This window comes from Heterocephalus glaber, unplaced genomic scaffold, assembly GCF_053883595.1.
Source record: "Heterocephalus glaber isolate CG9 unplaced genomic scaffold, H.glaber_assembly_v1.0 deba00001606, whole genome shotgun sequence".
NCBI classification, from domain to species: Eukaryota; Metazoa; Chordata; class Mammalia; order Rodentia; family Bathyergidae; genus Heterocephalus; species Heterocephalus glaber.
In genome coordinates, this window is record NW_028258377.1 from 31,437,197 (window position 1) to 31,458,997 (window position 21,801).

The 21,801-nt window shown below is 48.8% G+C and overlaps 1 protein-coding gene across 4 annotated transcripts in view; it reads right to left on the minus strand.

The window, feature by feature from the left end:
- Positions 1-21,801, minus strand: part of Cyfip2 (cytoplasmic FMR1 interacting protein 2) — a 118,985-nt gene that overhangs the window by 77,717 nt on the left and 19,467 nt on the right. For 2 of the 4 annotated variants that reach the window (XM_013078698.3, XM_004836489.4), the window contains exons 2-10: positions 19,752-19,891; positions 18,222-18,311; positions 13,905-13,982; positions 12,265-12,366; positions 8,185-8,366; positions 6,639-6,735; positions 5,256-5,384; positions 2,601-2,705; positions 646-734 (exon numbers count right to left, since the gene is read on the minus strand). In XM_013078698.3, coding sequence (XP_012934152.1) covers positions 646-734; positions 2,601-2,705; positions 5,256-5,384; positions 6,639-6,735; positions 8,185-8,366; positions 12,265-12,366; positions 13,905-13,982; positions 18,222-18,311; positions 19,752-19,868 — 989 coding nt within the window. In that variant the 5' untranslated portion in view covers positions 19,869-19,891. Of the gene's footprint in view, positions 1-645; positions 738-2,600; positions 2,706-5,255; positions 5,385-6,638; positions 6,736-8,184; positions 8,367-12,264; positions 12,367-13,904; positions 13,983-18,221; positions 18,312-19,751; positions 19,892-21,801 lie in introns of all 4 variants that reach the window. The other 2 variants (XM_004836492.4, XM_004836490.4) reach the window with 1 other exon arrangement.

Genomic DNA, 21,801 nt, shown 5'->3' on the forward strand with positions numbered 1-21,801 from the left:
CAGTCCACGTGGAAAGGCTTTGGTCACGCTCATCTTGGGGCAAGATACACACAGAAGGGTCCTCTATACAGCCTCGGGAGTCAAAGGTATGGACAAAGCTGGACCCAGCACCTCCCCAAACTCTGGGAGACACTGACACCAAGCCCTGGCACAGAGTTCCTAGAATCCTGGTTTATAAAAGGACCTACGGGGAGCCTGTCAACCCCCTGTACTGCTAGAACCATCCAAGACGTTCACTTAACCAGGTACTTACTGCGTGGTCACAAATCCTGAGCAGCGAATGAGGTGATGTAGGACACCACCATCTGTCTCCCCCTGACCACCGGGGGCCGGACATGCCTCCCCACTTCTCTGGGAGGAAGAGGTCTCCCCTGTCCCCTTGAGGGGATGTGCAGGTTGTTGCAGAGTGGACAAGGGACAAGGTGAGGCTCTGAGCCCTTTTGAACCTGGCAGCAAAGGGCGGATACAAAAGGGCTGAGAGCACCCTCCGTGGGTCCCCTCCATTGGTGGTGATGGCGGTGCCAGTGTCTAGGGAACCGGCGGCCCAGGGCTCTGGGGAGGGGGGAGGGGCTGAAGTGGCCCCTCGGCCCCCTGCCCAGGCTGGGCGTCCTGCGGGAGCCAAGAGACATTACGGCAGGCACTCACTTGGACTTGTTCTCTTCATAGTGAGCACTGGTCTTAATGTATCTGGCCAGCTCTATCTGCATGTCGCCGAAAAGAGGCACCACCTGCAGCTGCTGTAAAGGAAGCAAACAGCGCATGAGACGCAGGCCACAAAGGCTGGGGTAGCTGCCTTCACCGGCAGGCCTCCGTGTGCACCTGGGGCCGGCCCCATGTTTGCACTTCCGATGGTGTTAAGGTTTTAGGCCCCTGGAATTGAAAGGAGCCCCAGCCAGCACACCGGTCCTCCCCTGCCTCCAGCGAACTCTGTGTTCCAAGCAACCGAGCCCAGAGAGGTGAAGTAATTTGTCCGAGGTCACACAGCCAGTTAAACGAATGAAGGCAGAGGAACACATACATGGCTGGCCTCTCCGTGCCAGGTCTTTTCTGCTCTAACTTCCTCCAGCTCAGACATCTTTTGCTCCAGACTCTGCTCGAGGAGCCTGTGTCTGAGCGCTGCTGCTGGCTGTGGCCTCTGTGAGAGGATCCATGCACGGCAGTAACTGAGCCCGTGCACCTGACATCAGAGTGCAGCAGCTCCCAACCAACGGCCAGGGCAAGTGGAGGGGCGGCTGTGTCTGCTGTCTGCTCCGGTGCACGAGACATGGTGCCAAAGGCTTTACAACATCAGCTTGACCCCCACAGTAACCTGCGAGATCAGCCATCACCGCTCAAGGTTCACAAATGAAGAAACTGACGCTAAGGAGGCCCTGTGACTTTTCAGTCAGCCCAGCCAGAGGCAAGGAGCCAGGATTATATGCCAAGGCTTGGCGCATCTATCTAATCCCATGGAGTCCTTGGAGAAGATGCTCCCAGCATTCACGGTTCTCAGACTGGGGAACTCAGTTCCAGGGAGTTTACTGCATTACCCAGAGGCAGAGCCAGAGCCAGATGTGAACCCGGCCTATGTGTGGAGAGGTTGTATCTGGCCACACCACCCCACCTCATTCCTGCTCAAGCGAGGCAGATTTTTTGAGAATCTTCTAAGGCAGCGGTGGCGAACCTATGGCAGGAGTGCCACAGTGGGCTGTTGGTATCACTGAAAGCTCCAAAAGGTTCGCCATCACTGTTCTAAGGTGAGCACTGTCCTTATTTGGGGACACTCTAGTGAAAAGTTAAAATTTCCTCTTCAGAAAGAATCCAAGCCAAGCCATAAGACCTCTTGGTGACTTATGCTCCCTGTAACCTGGAAGACTTAGTGTGACCCAGGCCCAGGCCAGTGTCCTGCACTTTGCCCATTCAAGGGGTTTTGCTACTGACATTAAACTGCGCATTCCTGGGTCTAATCCTCCAGGCCTGGCTTTGTGCCTGCAGGCCCAACATTACAATAAACCAAGAACATGAGTTCAATGACGAGTATGAAATGCCCTTCCAGAAGTTATGACTCAACTGCCAGTTTGTGTTTTTAAAGGTTTGGGGCCAGAAGCTCAGAGGCACAGCAACGGATGGAGTGTCTGACGGATGCTGAGAGGCGCTCTGCCCAGAGCTGAGGCCAGGCTGAGGAGGCCTCCGGCTGTGACTGGAAAGCATGGATCCGTTCTAAGTGCAGCCTTTAACCCTCCTATTTCCCTGAGGTCTGGTTTATGTGCAAATGAAAGCAGGCATTCATACAGGATGTACCTGTTTCTTTAGCTGTCAAGGGATTTCAGGAGCAAGGAAAAGGAGCAGGCCAAAAGAATCACAAGGCCTCTGGCAAATCCCAGCCAAGCCCTAAGGCACAGAAGCAGGTACCATTTCCAGGTTGCATCCTTCTGTAGCATAACTTCCTCCTCCAGGGCAGCTGGAGGCCCTGTCATCTTATCCTCCTGCTCTTCGTGAGGTCTGTAGAGCTACTGTTCAACAAGCCCCACCGTTTCTGGCTAATTTCATGCTTTTCCCCCAAAATGCTTTTTGGCACTGGTAACCCTGGTCCCTGCCCAGTCCCAGCTCCAGTTGCTGACCTTAAAGAATTTATCAATTTTGCTAAGGTTGATTCTCTTCTTGGCATCCAGTTTGTAAATGTTACTGACATTTCCATCCATCAGGTAGAGGCCAAAGCCCATCACCTGGAATGAGAAGGGACAGCGCTCTGAAACTCATCACACCCACCAGAAGTTTAAAAAAAAAGTAGGTCCATGATGTGAAAATACACACACACACACACGCACGCACACACGCACACACACACACGAATGCACCAAAACTCTTACGTCTTCAAATTAAGACAAGAAAGATGAGTCTAATTTTAACCTGAAACGTAGCATATTATGACAATTGTTTCTTGGCCCTTATGTGCGCCAGAGTCTATGTTGAGGACTTTAATAAGTATCATGGTTAATAATAACTCCTAATTATCACAACACTATTATGAGTCAAGTCATGACAGCTTATTTGATAGATGAGGAATCAGAGACACAGAGAGATCAGTCAGCTAGCCGACTTTCAGAGATAGTTATCTAAAAAGGATATAATCCAGATCTGTAGGCAAAATGTGCACATTTAGGTCTGTCATGACAGAAGGACCTTGTCATGTCCCTGGGGTGAATGCAGCACGTGACAGGCACTGGGAAATTGTCAGAAAGTGGACTAATACACAAGTAACCACATCTTTCCCTAAGGAGACAATAACGTAAATGTTCCTGAGGAGCTATAGGTGACTTTGTTGATAAAAGCAGATTGTTGCCTGAAAATCCCCTATAGAGGAGTCAAAATTCTTGATATTTCAGTCCATCCAATAGCGCCCTGAATCCTAGTTAGTTTTGCTCCTGTGTCACATGCACAGCTGAAGGGACATGACCGTTTCGGAGACGTGGGAAAGTCACTCCTCGCTGTGCCTCTATTTCTCAACCAACACCTAACCCTGGAAGACGATGAGTGCCCTGAGTGTGACAGGACCAGCAACAGATTCTTCCAGTGACAGGTGGATGGTGCCCCTCAGTGGCATCAGAATTCATGATCACAAACTGCAGGTGAGCCATGAAAGAGCAAAACTAGAGGTGGCCAGACTAAGGAGGGTGGAGAATTCAGAGGGAAGTAGGCTGGGAAATGGTACGGAGGGATTCAAGACAGGTAAGGAAATAGGAGGTTTGGCGAATTTGAAGGCAGCGTGAAAGCCTGCTTAGCAGACTGGCTGCAGCACAGCTACAGTAACCATGGTGCTGGCGGAGGGGGTGTCTGAACCTGGTAACCTTTCTAGCTTTATGGTGGCCAGAGAAGCCTGACAAGGCCTGACAAGTCATGAAGCCACACTGCTCTGCGCAGTGAAAAGGTCTCCCCCCTGAACTCGGGGAGAGTTTAATCCCTGAATCATTTGGTAATGGTATTAAGAGGGTGTTTAGAGGTGGGGCCTTTGGAAGATGATCGGATTAGGCCATTATGGTGGAGACCCCAACTGCACCCTGGTGACTTTGTAAGGAGAGGGAGAGAGACCATAGAAACACAAACATGTTCTTGCCATGATGTGGTATATCCAAAGGGACCCTTGCCAGAGACTGCACCTTGCTGTTTGGACTGCCAGCAAAAAAACCCTTCTGTTCTTTTTTTTTGGTACCAGGGATTGAACTCTGGTCCTTGTGCTTGCACAGCAGGCGGCAAAACCATTGAGCTAACTCCCTGGCCAAAACCTTCTGTTCTTTATAAATAGCTCATCTCTGGTATTTTGTTATAGTAATGAAATATGGAATGATACATCCTACAAACTTAAGGTGCTAGAACTGTAAAGACAGGAACAGCATCCCAGAGAAAGGATTCTTAGAATAGTAAGAGTGACATGACAGAGAGGAGAAGAAAGAGAAAACCTCTGAGAGATGAGGCTTTTGGGAAGAAAGAATCAAAAAGGAAGACACTGCAGTGTGTAGAAAGAATCTAAAGAAGGTTGTTCATGCCAGTGAGAACTTAGAACAATCTGAGAATCCAAAGATAGAATAAAGGTTGAAGAAACGAAGACTCATCTATATGGTGCTATTTAACAACCATACAATATTCCAAAAATATTTAATGAAACGGGAAAAAATTCTACATGCTCACATATAGTTCATGTATTGAAAATATAGACAGCATAGAAGAAAATGAGAAAGACTTACTACAAGATGCTGAAAGTGTTATCTCTGGATGGAAAGATTATGAAAGATTTAATTTTTTATGTTTTTTCTGTATGTTCCAGATTTCCCCATTAATAAATATGACTACGGAAATAATAATGACCATTTTGGTAAGACAGGGCAAAAGTCTGAAGACTCTTCCTTCCTTTGAGTCAGCAATTTCTCTACCAGGAAGCTCAGCCTGACAAAAGATATGCACAAAGGCTGTGGTGTAAGGGGTTTTAACACAGTTTAGCAAAGAATTATCCAACCACAGGGGCTATGAGAAATAAAAACGTCTTCATACAATTGAATACTTGGCAGCCATTTAAAACTGTATTTTAAAATAATCTTAGTGACATCTTAAAGAAGAACACGGCACATTAAAGGAAAGGAGATTACAAACCATTATCTGCAGTAAGATCTGCATCACTGTTCGAGTAAGAAAAAGAAGTACAATTATTTAAAAATGATTCTAAAAGGAAGGAGACAGGAGGGCAGGCCCGGCCCTGTGTGTGGGGCTGTGGGGAGCTGTACCTTGAGGAGCATGTGTTTCTCACTGGGGGTCAAGTACATCTTGTTCTCGTAGTAATCCACGCAGATGTTGACGATGTCAGCCAGCAGCTCCTCATAGCCTGGGATCACTTCCAGTTGCTGGTGGAGACACTAGACAGGCGCACCGCCCTCTAGTTAGGCCAAGCACGCATCCTGCTGCATCCTCCCCTGCCCCACCCAGGACGCCCACAGCTGGCTTAGTGTCCAGGCACGCAGTCCCCACGGACAGGCCACCACCAGGCCCAGGCGGGGCAGAGCTGTGCCCCAGCCAGCACCTGCTTCCTGAGCTCCTGCCAACACCCCCAGCACAATGGCTTGGTCAGCGCTCTTGCACACCTCCCGGGGCAGGAGCTCTGGAGCTCTGCATTCTGATCCCTGGCAACTCTGATGGTAAGAAAGTGCTGTCTGGAGCCGAGCTGAGAAGCAAGCAGCTCAGCTTTACAGCAATCAGCCAGTAATGATTTCAAGCCTCATTTTGGGGGTGTGGATGACGGCAGAGAAGGGCCACCTAAGGGAGGACAACTGGGCTGGCAGCTGCCTTCCTCCTAGCAGGACACTGAAGCACAGAAATCTCCCACAGAGAAAGGTCTGAGGTACCCACCCCAGTCCTGCTCTCCAAAGCGACAAGGCAAGACCCTGCAGGGTGCACGGAGGAGGCACTGCCAGGCTCCCTACAGGGTCCCTGGATGCTGGGCAGCCTTCTGCAGTGACCAGGGCAGCAAGGGGCTTGGCGACCCTGGGTCTTGGTGAGGATCGGGGCTGAAAACCCTCAGGAGAGGCACACAGCCCTCTCTGATGAACTCTTGGCACTGGCCTGGCTCCTGCTGACATTCGCTGGCGTCTGTTTAGGATGACTCAAAGGACAGTGAAAGGAGCAGAGCTATGTTGGGCAGAACATGAGAGTGACAGCTGAGTGAGCGTGCCCCACCAAAGCAGTGGGGGTGATCACAGCTGTGGCTTTTTATGCCCTGACCACCTGCACATTCCATTTGCTAAAGGTTATTTCTGAAAATAGTCCCATGAGACGGATTCTCATAATATCAAAATAACAGGCCCATTTTACAGATGGGGAAACTGAGGCTTTGATTCTGCCCAAGGAGCCACAATGGATAATGTGCTAGTCCAGCTCTCTGTCTATACAAGATGCTGGGCCACAAGCATGGCTGAGAGGCTTCCAGAAGCCCAACCTGAGAGGGTGCAAGGGCCTCCGAGGCCAGGAGGGAGCCTCATGTCCCTCTTGGGAAGGGCAGTGGAGAGGGACGGTGTGGACAGAGCTTATGTGTTTAGGCTCAAGGTCCGTCCATCCTCAGGGCCCTGCCTCTTCCCCCAGGATGCCAGGCAGAGCTGCCAGGAGTCCACCCTCACCTGGGTGATCCGGTTGTGGTTGGCCAGGAACATGGAAAGGTTCTGTGACTCCTGGATGGACTGGGGGTCTGCCATCTTCCGGAGGAACTGGGCTGCCCTGCAATGCAGAGAGGGCATCAGCGGGGAATGTCCAGGCACAGTGAATCCAAACCAGGCTGCATGGACTCCTGCTCCCAGCTGGCCCTAAGAGTTCCCGTCCCCGAGGTTAGTGAGCGCTGACTGTCACGGGAGACTCTCAGGGAGCATGTTTTGGAGTTGTATGGGGGTGCTATTTATACCCCCATGGCGGGGTGCTGAAATTAAAAGGCAGGAACCCACCCCAAATCTCTGAAAACTCAGAAAGCTTAATGGGAACCAGCATTCATCAGCCAGGCAGGCATGGTGCACCGGGTGGAGGAGCCTCCTCTGGCCTCACTGTGACCTCCACAGGAGCTGCACAATGAGTTCCAGAGAAGACCCAGGCGGGCACTTGGCACCTGTGTATATTCTCTCTTCACAGGAAACCCTCAGAGTTCCAAAGCAAAGCACTGCATGGAAATCAGGAGTCTAACCAACCCAGTAGGATTGCAGACGAAGGGGGTGACAGGCACAGGGACCCCATGAGGCCCCAAGGGGGCAACGCACAGGTGCCCAGAGGTCCCAGCCTCACCTGGCACCAGCACAGCCTGTGTCACGATGATCCGTGACAACAGAGTCCCTGCTCCCGCCTGGGTCCCTCTTTGCCAGTGACACCGATACTGAAATCCTGCTCCTGAGGCAGGTCCAGAGCCTGTCCACACAGAGCTCAACTGAGCCTCAGCCAGCACATGACAGGACCTGCTGCTGTTACTGTCTTCCCTACTCTTGGGTGGCTGCACCCTGATCTCTGGAGATGAATGTGCCTTCCCAGTCTCTGACCATTCTTCTAAGCTGACACTGGACCCCCAGCTCCAAAACTGAGCACTGACCCCAGGCCGGCCCGGTGCATTTGGAAGGAGTAGCACTCTTTCCCTTCTTTTTTTTTTTTTTTTTTTTGGTACCAGGGATCGAACTCAGGCCCTCGAGCTTGCGCAGCAGGCGGCAAAACCACTGAGCTAAATCCCCGGCCCTCATTCTTTCCCTTCTTAAAAGCTGGAGCTGCTGTGGAGGCTGGTGGAGGCCACCACAGGACAGGGAACTGCCTGAAACATAAGCCCAGGGGAAGAGAAGTCCAGCAGGGAGACTCAGGACCGAACACCCGGATGCAGGCATGCCTGGGCTTTTCCTATTCCTTCCTTCCTTTGTGCATGCAGCCTGAAGGAAACAACTGATGTAACCAAGCTGTGATCACCTTCCCGGTCCCATAGCGCACAGAGGAACAGAAAACCTTGCTGCTCCAGAGTGGAGGGAAACAGGGACTTGATTTCATCTGCAGAAAACATCGAGTTCTCTAAAGACCCAGCTCTGCTCCTCATTTCCTAAACCACACCGACCCAGGCCCAGCCCTGCTGGACTGCGAGCAGGGAGCAAGCCTGTGAGGTGGGCTCTGGGCCTTCCTCCCTGCACTGGCTGGCGTGGATGGGCTGACCTCTTGTAGGCAGAGTGGTCGTTCTTGACACTGCACTTCATATTCTTCAGCTCGTCCAAGACGGCGAACATGTTGATGAACTTGCCCAGCGTCAGGAGGTAGGCCTCTGAGACGAAGTCCTTCCGCCGCTCGGCATGGCACAGCCGCTTCACCTCACTGCAGAACCTCTCGATGGCCTTACGCTGCAGGAAGAGGGCGGCAAGTGAGGCCAGGTGGCCCTGGGGGACAGGTCAAGGCTGCCCTGGGGCTCTGGGCAGAGCCAGGCCCTGCTGGGAGGGCAAATCTATCAGGTGGCCTTTCTCAGAGAAGCACTTAAATCCAGAGCTGACTCTGAGAGGTGAGCTTGGAACCTGCCTCAAGTGAGCAAAGCCAATGAACATTCAGGACACATTTGCTATGAAGTACTTTGTCTTTTTCCCAATTGTGGCCCCTGCCCCATCACCAGGGTCAGGTGCCACACAGTAAGGAGGGACAGGAAACAATGTGAGGGACATCAGAGAAAGAGGTCCACTCACCAACTTTTTATTGGGCACCTACTATGTGCCAGGTACCACTCTAGGCACACAGTAGAGCAGGGAGCAGAACGGAGCAAGCACACCCCAAATGCTCTAAGGGCTCACGCCAATGTGCCCTTACGGAGAGAAGACAGAAGAAAACTTCTCTCTGTGGGGATGTCGTACAGGGAGCTAGGGAGAAGAATTAGGATTGGGCGCTGGGAAGGCTCGGAGGAGTACTCTCTCTAGGGACAAAGATCCCAGAAGAAAACATGACAAAGTGACTTTCAGGAAAAGAATTTGAAAGGGGGGGCGGACACAGGTATAACTTAGGGAAGTGAACGACCAGAGCAAAGGTCCTGGGGCACATCTGAGACAGGGAGGAAGCCAGAGTGCCCGAGTCTGCCTGAGTGCAGGGAGGCAGCTGGAGTAGGGTCAGAAGGGCTGCAGCCACGACTCCCGTGGAATCCTGTGAGGGCGAGAGCTCTGAACGCTGGGGAGACGTGGAGGCCCTGGAGCAGGTCAGCAGGTCTGCAGTATAACTCCCAAGGGTCACAGTGGCTGCTGACGCAAGATCAGAGCCGGGGGACGGGGCAGGTGATGAGTTAGGAGGCTGCTTCAGTTAGGGAAGTTAACAAATGACCCAGTAATTCCACTCCTGGAAGGAGAAATGAAGACCTACGTCCACACAAAAACTCATACTCAGTGTTCCTGTTTTGTTCCTAATAGGCCCAAAGTGGGGAAAGAACTGCTGGGTGTGGTGACACATATTCTGTAACCCCAGCATTCAGGAGGCTGAGGCAGGAGGATCACCATGAGTTCAGGGCCAGCCTGGGCTACACAGTGAGTTCAAGGCCAACCTGAACTACGTGCGAGACGCTGTCTCAAAAAATCAACCAACTAAACAAAAAAGGTGGAAAAAACCCAATATGCAAATAAAACGTAGCATTGACATAATGACATGGTACTCAGTCATAAAAAAGAATGAAATCCTGACATGCGCTACAATAGGGGTGGCCCTCAAAACATTACGCTACCTAAAAAAGCTGGACAAAAAAGGCCACAAACTGTATGATTTCATTTACAGGGAGCATCCAGAACAGGCAAATGCACAGCGCCAGAACAAGATGAGTGGTTGCCTAAGGGCAGAAGGGTTTGGGAGGTATTATCAGGTGAAGGTCAGAGAGTTCCTTTCAGGGGTGAAGAAGATGTCCTAAAATGGACCATAGTGATGATTGCACAACTCTACCAACACAGTGAAAATTGCTGAACTGCTCATGTTAAATGGGTGAAATGGATGGAAAGTAAGTTATATCTCAATAAACCAGTTGTGTGAGGGGTGGGGTGGGGGGTGTAGTTCAACAAGATAAAAGAGGCAACTGCAGTAATCCAGGGAGAGTGAGCAAGAGAAAGAGGAGAGGGAATTCAGGAGGGATGCAGGAGGGGCAAGGAGAGAAAGAGAAAGGGCTGCTCAGCTGTGAGCTCCTCTCCGTGGTTCCCACGGCCGAGACGCCCGCCCACAGCCAGGCTTTCTCTCTTGCAAAGCCCAAGCCAGGCCACACTTGCTCCTTCCAGAGTCAGATCCAATTAAGCACTCTGCAGTGGTAAAAAGGTCACTGGTCATCACTGTCCAATAGGACGGCTGCTTATCACAGGGCTAGCAGGCACTTAAAATGTGCCTTATGGGACTGAGGAGCTGAACTTTTAATTTTATGCAACTTTAATGTCCACAGCCATCCTTGGGGAAGGGCTTGGTCTGATTAGCTCTTCACCAGCCTCTGCCATTGCCCCTTCCCTGGATCTGCTTCCCACAGACAGCTGAGGCCCAGGAAGGCAGGTCTGTGATGCTAACTCAGCAGCTCTGAGCCTCTGAGCCCACCCTGGAGTGGCCAACTTAGCTGTTCACATGCAGACCTGTGCCCTTGCCTCCGACCTGTGAGGCAGGCATCAGCCCCAGAGAAACACTGGAAGGTGTCAGGGAGGCGGAACAGCTGGCAGGCACAGTGAGTGAGTGGCAGAGCCCGGGTCTGACTCGGCGCATATCCTGATCCAGGGCTGCATGGTGGCTCCAACCCCAGTCCTGGCCCCGGCTACCAGACACCAGCCCTGTGCTGGGTGCGGGGTGGATGGTAGCACCCAAGAGCCTGTACAGGAAGCTCAGCTCCAAGGGGGACAAGCGGAGGAGATGTCCTGTGTGGCACAATCCTCAGCCTGGGCTACAGACTGGCCCTGAGCTGCTCACCCTGTGGTCCTCCGAAACTTTCGAAGTCACCGCAACTATGACCTGTTTATGATGTGCTTCTCCTGTGACTTCTGTCCAGCCAGCTCACTTTCTTACCTGGCACGCACAGGAACCCTTGGCCCTCTCTTCTTTCCTCCTTTGAATAATGATCGCTCTTCCAGCTCTCGACTGGTCCCCCAGCTGCCCCCTCTCGGCCTCTTTCTGTCCCCTAGTGCTTATGTGTTTCCAACACAGCACTCAGAGGCCATGAAACCTCAAATTATATCACGCCACCAGAAACGGTCAGGAGCTTCCCATGGCACTGGCATGAAATCTCACAGCCCCGGAGGGCCCTATTTAAAGGGGTCCCTGCCCCCTTCTCATTTCCCCTTCCGCCACTCCCTCACAGCCACTGCTCTGCAGCCTCTCCAGCTCCCTTCTACTTCTTCAACATATCAGAGCCCTCCAGGCCTCAGAGCCTTGCTTGGCCTTGCAGTGCTTTCTCCCTGAAGCCCATTTCTTCCTGACCATCACATGCCAGCCTCTCTCACACCCAAATCTCAGCCCACAGCCACACCCTGAGGGGCTGTCCCTGAAGCAGCACCCATTCGCAGACACTCTACAACCCAGCCATGGTGTAAACTTTATTTTACTTGCAGCACCTGCTATGCCCTGAAAATTTATTGTGCATTTTTTACAGCCAATCGCTCCTTATGCCCAAAACATACTAACATGCTCACTAGGATGTACCCCGATTGAAAAATGTGGTGAATGCTTACATTTTAAAAATTTATTACAGTAAAAGACCCATTGCCATTAATTCCACTCAAAATCCTCTTCATTTCACCTACACTTAGCCCACCACTCCTGCCACTAACTGAAGCAGCTCTAGAAATCCTCTTTCCTGTGTCTTTAGTTGAATCATCATGGTTGCTTCAATGTCCTGAGTCGATGCGAAAAGTTATCTTTCATGGTCTTTTTATTTTTTTTCTTTCATGGTCATTTTGACTTTGAGGAAGAGCCAGAGGTTGGACGATGCCAGACCGATGAATAAGGTGTCCGAGGACACACCGTAATGTTTCTACAAGCCTGCCTTTCCACTGCACGACACTTGGTAGCAACATTCACCACATACTTTATGGCACCTCATAAAGACACTCAGGAAAGAATTCCAGAACGGCTTCAGAAAGTGGCAAGATCTTAACTTGCACCTGTCTGTCTTGCTCACCCAGGGGTGTGTGGGCAGCTCTCAAAAAATAATTGCTGGTTGAATAAATAACACAACCCAAAAGTCCAGAGCCCAGGGCCAGGCAGGGTGGAGGTCTTTTCAAGTCTCCCGATGTGGACCCATCCACGCCGGCTCACCTGGAAGTACATGAACTTCATGAGCTTGGTGACCTCAGGCTCCAGCACCTCCACAGTCTTCTCATAGATCTCCACTCGGTTGGGCTGCTCGTTGCATTTCACCTGTGGGCATGGAGATGTTCACAGTTGTCCTGGTTTGCTCAGGATGTCCTGGTTCATACCTGCTGCTTTTTTAGCCAGGCCTCTCTTACTCTCATGTGTGCTTCATTCTGGATGATAACTGCCTGGCCACCTGAGTGAGAGGAGGCTGGGGCAGCTCAATCTGCCCAGTCTGGCAGCAGGCAGAGGTACCACTTAGGGACTGAATAATAATCAGAAAAGACCAGAGCCCTCCTCCCTCTATGCTCTGTGCTGTGGGCATGAGGTGTACCCACGTGGATCTGCAGGGGTCCTTCCTCAGCCACCCTTTCCCCTAGTCCTGTTCTATTGCGCCTGGAATTCTAAGCAGAGAGAAATACTCCGTCCAATGCTCTGAATGTAGCCAAGTTCCCCTAACCATCCCCAAGCCAGTGTTGGCTGAGGAAAAGGTGCCATGAAGAGGCCAGTGGTTTCTGACCAGCAAGACAACAGAATCACACAGCAGATTTTCCCACAGCACACACTCCAAGACCGCCAAAATGCTGGTGGGATGTAAGGAACGAGCAAAGGCAGGCACAAGGATAAATTTTATAATTGCTTAGAAATTCATTGCTTCTCGGCCTTTTGGCTAAGATCAAGTGTAGAAATTCACAAAATGGTAGCATCTGCGTAATATCCATCCGTGGATGGTTAAATAAAGTGATGCAATCGTACATCATGATGAACTGATAGAAGGAATGAGATAGGTCTACGTGAATTTTCACCAGCAACTAACAGGTGAATAAAGTTACAGAACAGTAAGCGTAATGTGATCCCGTTTTTGTTCAGCAAAACAAAACTGTGTGTAAGTGTCTGTACATAATACCAGCACAGGAACTCTGAAGGGTGCTGTTAATAGCAGACACCCTTGGGGACTAGGGTTAGAAGGAAGTGGGAAGAATCACTTCTGTTTACTTTGCACACCTATGGTTTGTTGATTTTGTCACAATGGAACCCATCGGTTATATGATAATGATGGTAATAAAAATACTTGTTTCAACTTAAAGAAGTCAGTAATAAAGAATTAAGAAGAAAAAGCAAATGGCAGAACAATAGAAAATAGAAACCACATGCTTTTATAAATGAGATGATTTATGAAATAATACTTATGGCAGGAAAAAGATCCAGAAAAATGGACAGCCAAGTGCTCCCAGTGATTATCCTACGGTGGAAGGCAGGCTTGCGTGTGGGGTGAGGTCTTGTTTTTTACTTTATGCACTTCTGCAAGGAACAGATAGTTCATATATACAGCATCTGAAATAAAATACTGTTTCTATTGGATACTAGGAAGTACATTTTTTTTTGTACCGGGGATCAAACTCAGGACCTTGCACTTTCGAGGCAGGCGAGGTGCTGTCATCGGTCTTATGGGAAGCCCTCTGAATGTCCTCCACATTCTTCCTTGGATCAGAGGCCTTGACTTACTCCCTGCCACTGGGGAGGCTCAGCTCACTGCTTTGGGGGTGGGGTAGGAAGTGGTAACATGAGCTAGAGGGGAGAGAAACACAGCAAGGACGTCTCACCTGGGGAATGGCCCGGGAGCAGCTGCGCCAGGTGTACAGCATGACGGCATACTCATGTCCCTCTTCCAGCATCTCATTCTGAAAGAGCAGAACAGCCTCAGCAGGGAGAAACCATGCCCAGAGCCAGCAGGTATCTCAGCAGCCCTTTACCCTCACTATTCAGTGTGGACTCAGCATTCGCACGGCTGGGGGTGCTGAGTAGAAACACTGGCAGGCTCCTGGGCCCTCCCTGGGCCTACTGAATAAGAATCTGCATTTCCACAAAATCCCCAGGAAAATCACATGCACCTGGAGTGTGAGAAGAGCTGACCTAAATTATCCTTCTGAGAGGCCCAAGGGCTCTAAAACCACGCCATTTTTTTTGAAGAAGCCAGATAGCCGCTTTAGAAAGCATGAGGCAAATCTGTATGTTCCCAAAGCAAAAGATATTCCAGATACAGTGTAAGAAAAAAAGCAATTAGCTACACCATATGTGCAGCAGATAAGTTAAAAACTGAAATAAGCAGCAATAATTATGAATATATATTATGATGTATTAAAAAATATTGATGGGATACGTACCAGGTTATAAAAAGCAAGCTCCTCATGGGACTGGAATATTTTGTATTACTTTATTTGTATACTACAGTAGTACAATAATAGTACTGTAACATATAATACATAATATACTATAATTACAGTATTGGAGCATAATGTTTACATTTTTATTCTAAGAGTCTATATTACTATGTCATAAGCAGGAAAGTAAGTAATGTCAGTTTTTTAAAAATAATAAAACAAAATGACGGAAAAACAAATGACACAGTGAAAAATCAACCTGAGAAGCACAGGGATCCCTCGCCCTCATTCACAGCAAGTGCCACTGTGGAACAAGCCCTAAGCTCAAGGCCCAAACATCCGAGCTGAAACCCCAGCTTCTTCACCAATGAGCCCTTCAGTCTAGAGTGCATCACTCACTCTAAAATTCCCCACTTAGTCATCTGTTAAGTGACGACGATGAGAATCTCCGAGAATCCTATGAGACCTAAGTGTAACACACACACGACAATCTATTCGAGGTGGTCTCTAACAGGAGTTAGAAAACCAGCCTGGCAGTGGCACAAAACGGTAGCAAGGGAGTTGCCATTTGACCCAGCAATTCTACTCCTAGAGATATACCTGAGAGAACTGAAACTGTATGCCCATACAGAAACTTGTGTGGATTCAAGATTTATGTGTAACACAAATGTCACAGCAGCATTATTCACAATAGCCCCAAAGTGGAAATAATCCAAATGTCCATCAGCTGGTGGATGGACGAATAAAATGTGGTACATCCACACCATGGAATAGTATTTATCTAAGAAAGGTAATGAGGTGCTGACGCATGTGTCTACAACATGGATGAACTTTGAAAATGCCATATTAAGTGAAAGAAGCCACACACAAAAGGTCACTCACTGCATGATTCATGTAGTTGAAATTTTCAAAACAGAGAAATTCATAGAAACAGAAAGTGCATTAGTGGTTGCCAGGAGAAGGAGGGAGAGAGGAATTGGGAGTGACTTCTAAAAGGTCTGGGGTACCTTTTGGGGATGACAGAAATTAAACAGTTGTGATGGTTGTTTAACATCGTGAATATGGTAAAACTGCTGAACTGTACAGTTTATGCTATAGAAGATATACTTCAGAAATACAATAAAAAGAATATTAGGCCACCTTTCTTTGCAAATATTTTTATCTATATAAAATGAAGTTTTATTGATTTAATTTTACATCTGAATAGTTTATGTTTCATAACACTTTTTTAGGTGAAGATCAGATTTAATTTGGAGTTTATGACTTACAACAGTTTGTTTTTTCCAGAGCAAATGGCACTGACAAGTCAGTTTCAATTCTTACTTTAGAAAACTTTAAAAATCAGTAACATATTGTGCTTTCGATCAGAAAGAACCCAGGTCAACCTGTGGGTCTCCTGCTGCTGTCTGCTTCAGAACACATGTCAAAAAGGGGAAGTGACAATAATATGAAGAGCATGAGTCTATTTTCAGCACAGGGCTCCCACAGCAGTTTCAACTCGCTCGTCCCACACGTTTTACTGGGCATTCCCAGGGCCCAGGCTCTGCCTGTGTCTTGAACAAGGAGGACGCGGACTCTGCCTTAGGGACTCTGAGCCAGAGTTGCTGCATAATGAGCCTGGAATAAGAGGGCAGGACGGTGGAGTGAGTGTCAAACCAGGTGGGGTGTCTCCAGGGTCCCTCACACCCCTGTCCTTACGGCCGGCCCCCAACCCCGGGCCCTCCCTCAGCCTTCATCGCCTCCAGGACTGACCATTTCAATGATCTCCATGGCCTCCTTCCAGCTCATTCTGTGCATAACTAACAAGCGAAACTCCCCCAGCGGAATTCCGCTCACCTTGTCCCATGGATGAAAACTTTACACTGCTTCTGATCTTTTATTAAATGAATGAAAGCCCTTGCTTACAGGCTGAATTGTGTCCTCTCTTCCCCCAACACCTGACTCCTCTACTGAAGCCCTAAACCCAGTACTGAGGCTGTGACTGTGTTTAGAGCTGGGACCTTTGCGAGGTGGACAAGTTCAAATGTGGTCACTGTGCTGGGCCCAATCCAATTTCACTGGTGTCCCTGTGGGAAGAGGTAACAGGCTCACAGAGAGACCAGACGTGGACACACAGAGGAAAGACCGTTCAGGGAAGCAGCCAGCAGCAGGTGTCTGCAAACCCAGGGCGGAGGCATTGGAAAGCTCACCCACTGACACCTTGATCTGGGACCTCCCGCCGTCTAGAACTGAGAGAAAAGGAATACCTGTTTAAACTCCCCAGACTGTGGCATTTTGGTACAGCGTCTCACTAATACACCTCCATGTTCCGACCTTTCTCTAATCTTCCAGAGACAAGTCCCCTACTTGTGCCTTTCGGCTGAAACTCAGGCAGTCAGTGAAGATTCTGGGCCTTTCCTCATGCTGGCTCTTCCCCTTGGGGTCCCCTCCCCACCTCCACCCTGACTGAGAGCAGAGTGCAGAAAAAAGAGGTCAGGACTGGGAATCGGTGCTAAATTTCAGGTCCCGTGCGCTGACTTACTACTTGTAGGATCCTAGGCAGCTTGGTTGTCAACTTCTCCAGGTCTAGGTTTCCTCATCTCTAAAATAGACAGAATGATCCCTTTGCAAGTCACAGGGCTATTATGAGGCTCCAAAGGTATCACATATGAAAATGTCCCACATACATTTTAAAGAGCAGGACATACTTTATTACTCTCCTATGGGTCAGCACTTCCTTCATCAAACTTTCTCTGGCCCTCTCAAAGCCCCTTCAGAAACACAAAACTTGAAACTTTTACCATGACATCGACTCTTTGTGCATGTTTACTTGGCTCACAGAATAGTCCAGAGCGTGGGTTGTGCTGCCAGATGGCCCTGGGTTTAGATTTGTCACTTGTCGGCTTGGCGACCCTGAGTAAGTTTCTTCACTTTTTAGGGCTTCGGTTGTCCCCATCTGTAAAATGGGCATTATCACAGAAGTCTCTCACAGATTTATGTGAGGATTAAATAAGACAACGAACTTAAAATATTATGTGCACAGAAGAGGTGCTTAGCAAGTGATGAGCACATCTATTTCCCACTTAACTCTTTGGGAGTCGGGACTTGCCCTGTTATCTTTGAACACCTCCTCCGCGTTGACTGTCCTGCCCGGGTCCAGGCACACACCAGTGACTGGCTGAGTGAGTTGGGTTTGCTAAGAGAAAGTCACAAGATACACACGACGCACTGACAAGGGAACACGGCGCCACAGACAGAGCCTACGATGAAGCCCCAGAGGGAAGGGCAGGGTCCCTGGCTCTGAAGTCAGGTCCTACGAAAGAAGTAACTGGCTCCACCTGCAAAGCAGTTTAGGCCATGATAACGGTGGGTCAGTAACTGTCATTCCAAAGTCAAGGCCACTGTGTCTCTTCTATGCGGAACATTTTGCTTTGTTAAGGGATAAAAATTCCATATACAGAACTCGGTAATCTATGAAGTATAAGACAAGGCAGGATCCAATCCCATGTTAACCTCAAAAGCCATTGAAGCTCGGAGAAGTGAGGAGTGGGGATTAAGGTAGGCCTAACACTGAGCAGGATTTGCAAAGCTGGAAGTTAATGGGGTGCAGCTGCCCCAAGGCACAGAGAGGTGGGAGGGCAGGGCTGCACACTGGGCTCACGAGCTGGGCCTGCAGAGGCAGGGGCTCCAGGGTACTGGAATTCATGCCCTCGTGTGAGAAGATGCCGCAGCCCCTCCTGTCCCAGAGGGACCACATCTGCACATGTGTGCCACACTCACCATGCTGGAGTGGACGGTCGCCTGCTCGATGTACCGTGCAATGCCCGTGACAAACGCATTCCTGTCCTCGAAGTTCGTGTCAAAGTTAGCCTATGGAATGAGAGAACACTGGTTGTTGCAAAACAGGTCCAGGGTAGCTGGGTGTCCAGGAAGCAAATCCCTGCCAACAAACACCACATGCTCTCAGTGCAAACATATAGCAACGTCAGCCCTCATCTTAATCACACTGGGCAGGAGCAGGCTGAGGACAGGGGCCCGCACCAATCAGGTACACTCAGCTGCACCCCAGAAGTCAATGCTTGAAGCCACAAGTCCACAGCTGCTCAAAGTTACAATGCGCATCGCTTTATCCAGCCATTCAGAAATACGCATGTGAGGGTGCAGACATGCATGTACAAAGGCCATCCTTGCAGCATTTTTATGACTGAAAACACTGGAAACCACCCAAATGTCCATCAACAGCAAAAAGCTGACTAAATAAGAGTATGTCCATACAATGGTCTTACAAGTACCATGAGGTGATTAAATATAACGTGGAATTACTATAGCATTGTCATAGAAAAATATTGGTAATAAATTTCAAGAAAAAGGCAGGTCATAGAGCAATACATATAGTAGGAATCCTTTTTGGTAAAAAAGAAAAAATATATTTTTTTTTGGTAAAATATATATATATATATTTGGTAAAAAGGCATGTGTGTATATACAGAGAAGGGGCCATGGTTAAGGGATACTTTCGTTATACGGTATTTTTCTGTATTGTCTGAAGTTAAAAAAAATTATATAATTAAAAATGTAATCTGGGTTAGAAGATGTGAATAAATCAAATTTATGAACAGAAGCTTCAAGCATGTGCTAAATAATTTGGTAAATGTAAGTAAAATATACATATTTGTATTTAGTCACATTTAGCAATCCAAGGGCTCTCAAAAGGTCAGATACAGCACCAATTTCCAGTGAGCATCTCCTTTCAGACTGCAGCATCTGGTCTGGCAGCCCCAGATGCCCAGGCTCGAGCTGCGTCAGTGCCCGCCTGCCCTCTACACCAGCCAGGGTCACGGTTTTGTGTAATCCGAGGTGTTTATCATGAGATCTGCTCTCAGGCAAAAGCTAACAACTGTGACCACTTCCCGGAGCCGTAGCTGCCACGCAGAGTCCTAACGCTCCTCTCACATACAGGAAGGAAGAGTAATTACCCAGGCAGGCTCTAGGGGTTTCTCAACTGCAATATTTAATTTGGAAGGTCAGAGCTGCCACAACAAGGTTGGTGCCATAGCAAGAACAGCTGGGAGGGTATCTGGGGTCAGAACGGATCAATGAGCCCTTCCTGGGGCGGGGGGAGTAAACCATCCTGGTGGACATTTACCAGCTCATCTACTTCTTCAACTGGGCTCCCTGAGGGGACAAGGTACCCCATCAGCTCTCAACCCTTCACCTTTGAGCTGCGGCCCCCCACCCCAGCCTAGAGGCCCAGATCTCGAGGATCCCTCGACTCCTGTGCTCCCCAGTGCGCTCTGCTGTCTCCAGCACCTGGTACATGATGGAGGATGGTGGAGGCTCGATGCATGGCTGCTGGTCAGGGAGCGGCAGCTCCTCCAGCAGGTCCACGTTAGACAGGGCATCTTCCAGGGTCACGTGAGTGGTCATGGCTGCAGTTTCTGGGTTCTGCACTGAGAAGAGAAGGACAAGGAAGGATTTCAGGAGACTACAGACATTTCTCTGGACCTCTCCCCATCCAAGCTCCTCCTGGAGAATAAAGGGGGATAGGACACACAGTGGCCACTTCCACTTGGCACTTTGTCACAAGTTGCCTTCAACCTGCACCTTTGATGGCTGAAGAGCTCTTCAGTTTCCAAAGCACTCTGTGTCCATTATCTTGGTGACACTTTACTCCTACCCTCTCTGGCCAACACGAAGGTTGAATTCTGTCCACATAACTGATGGAGTTGTTTCTTCTAACCATGTGACCAAGGGCAAAAGGACCTCAACTAATGCTGAACACTAGAAGATGGATTACAGTTCTCTACTTTCTGTTCTTCATACGAATATTTACCAGTTCCACCCTCAAATGATTACACAGCATAAATATCCATGATCGCAAAAGCCAGAGCCTCAGTTTTATATGCTAATTAAGCTGGGACTGAAAGAATTCAACTCCTAAGAATCAACTTTGTGTGAAAAAACTGGAAGGGCCATGATGGCTTCCTTAGACTAGGTTTGTTTTATGAGCCACACAAAACCAATCAGCCCTCAATGGATATTTTTGTGTCTTGGACCATGGCAAGCACAGCTGCTTGCATGATAACTTTGCCAGGCACTGGAGCTGAAAGGATCTGAACAGAGCATTTAAGCAACTCAAGCTAATTGCTATTTTAAGAATTCAGCACCCAGCAAACAAAATCTTCATTTTTCTCCCCAAACATGAGAAGCAGTGATTAAAAACTGGCAATGCACAATTTAGGTTATAAATCAGGTTGCCACGAATTTCCTCCAAAAATAATATTCCACAAGTTATATACCTTGATTACAATGCAATGAAATTAGACATCAAAAATACAAATTACAGCAAAAAAAAAAGCCAATCCCTTTGAAAATTTATAAAACATGCAGAGCAGCTGGATGTGGTGGTGCAGGCCTATAACTCCAGCACTCTGGGAGGCTGGGGCAGGAGGATCATAAATTCAAGCTCAGCCTGGGCAACTTAGCAACTTTCTGAAAGCTGTCTCAAAATAACAAAAGGGCTGGGGATGTAGCTCAGCGCCAAGGCCTTGGGGTTTAATCCCCAAGACCTCAAACAAACAAGCACAAACCACGCAAAGGTCATTCATAGCTACAGAGGAATTCAAACCAAAATGATAAAACATTTACAACTGAAAGACAGAGAGCACTAATAAATGTTTTAAATGGACTTAGTAGAAAATTAAAAAAATAGAATTCAATGAGCTTAAGGTTCCAGTCAAACATCTAAAGAGAAAAAAACCAACCTAAAGAAATGAGAACAGAGGGACTGATCATTACAAGAGCAGAAATAAAGAAAAAAAAGGGCAAAAAAAAATAGAACAATACAGACAAACAATAACAAAAAGCTCAACTGAGCTTTACAGAAAGATTAATAATACAAGGAAGACACTGTTAGGGCAGAATTCCCGGAGTTCCTCCTCATGACGGGGAGGTGTGGTTCAGGCTTCAGGCTTAAAGGCTGCAATGTCTCCGTGAATGCCACTGACTGTGCTCTCCCTGCATGTTAAGAAAACAGTGTCAGACAGCAGGGGACAAAAGGACCCTTGACATGCAAACTTGGTCCAGGGGCTGTGAGGAGCAGAGAAAGCTGCAGAATGAACATACCCAAGGTCATACTGTCTCTCCCTCAGTATTTCCTGTAGGGCCAAGGTCAGGAGGGCAACTGGGGACGGAGCCTGCACCAGCTGCAGGGCAGTCAGCTACCAGCTCAGATTCACACTTCGCTGCCCTCTCCCTCGCACGCACCTCCCTGGTGTGCACTGTGGCAACTGCACAGGCCGGGCCGTTGCAGAAGCCTGGCCTCCGTCAGTTGCAGGCCCTCTCCACACCTAAGCCCCTT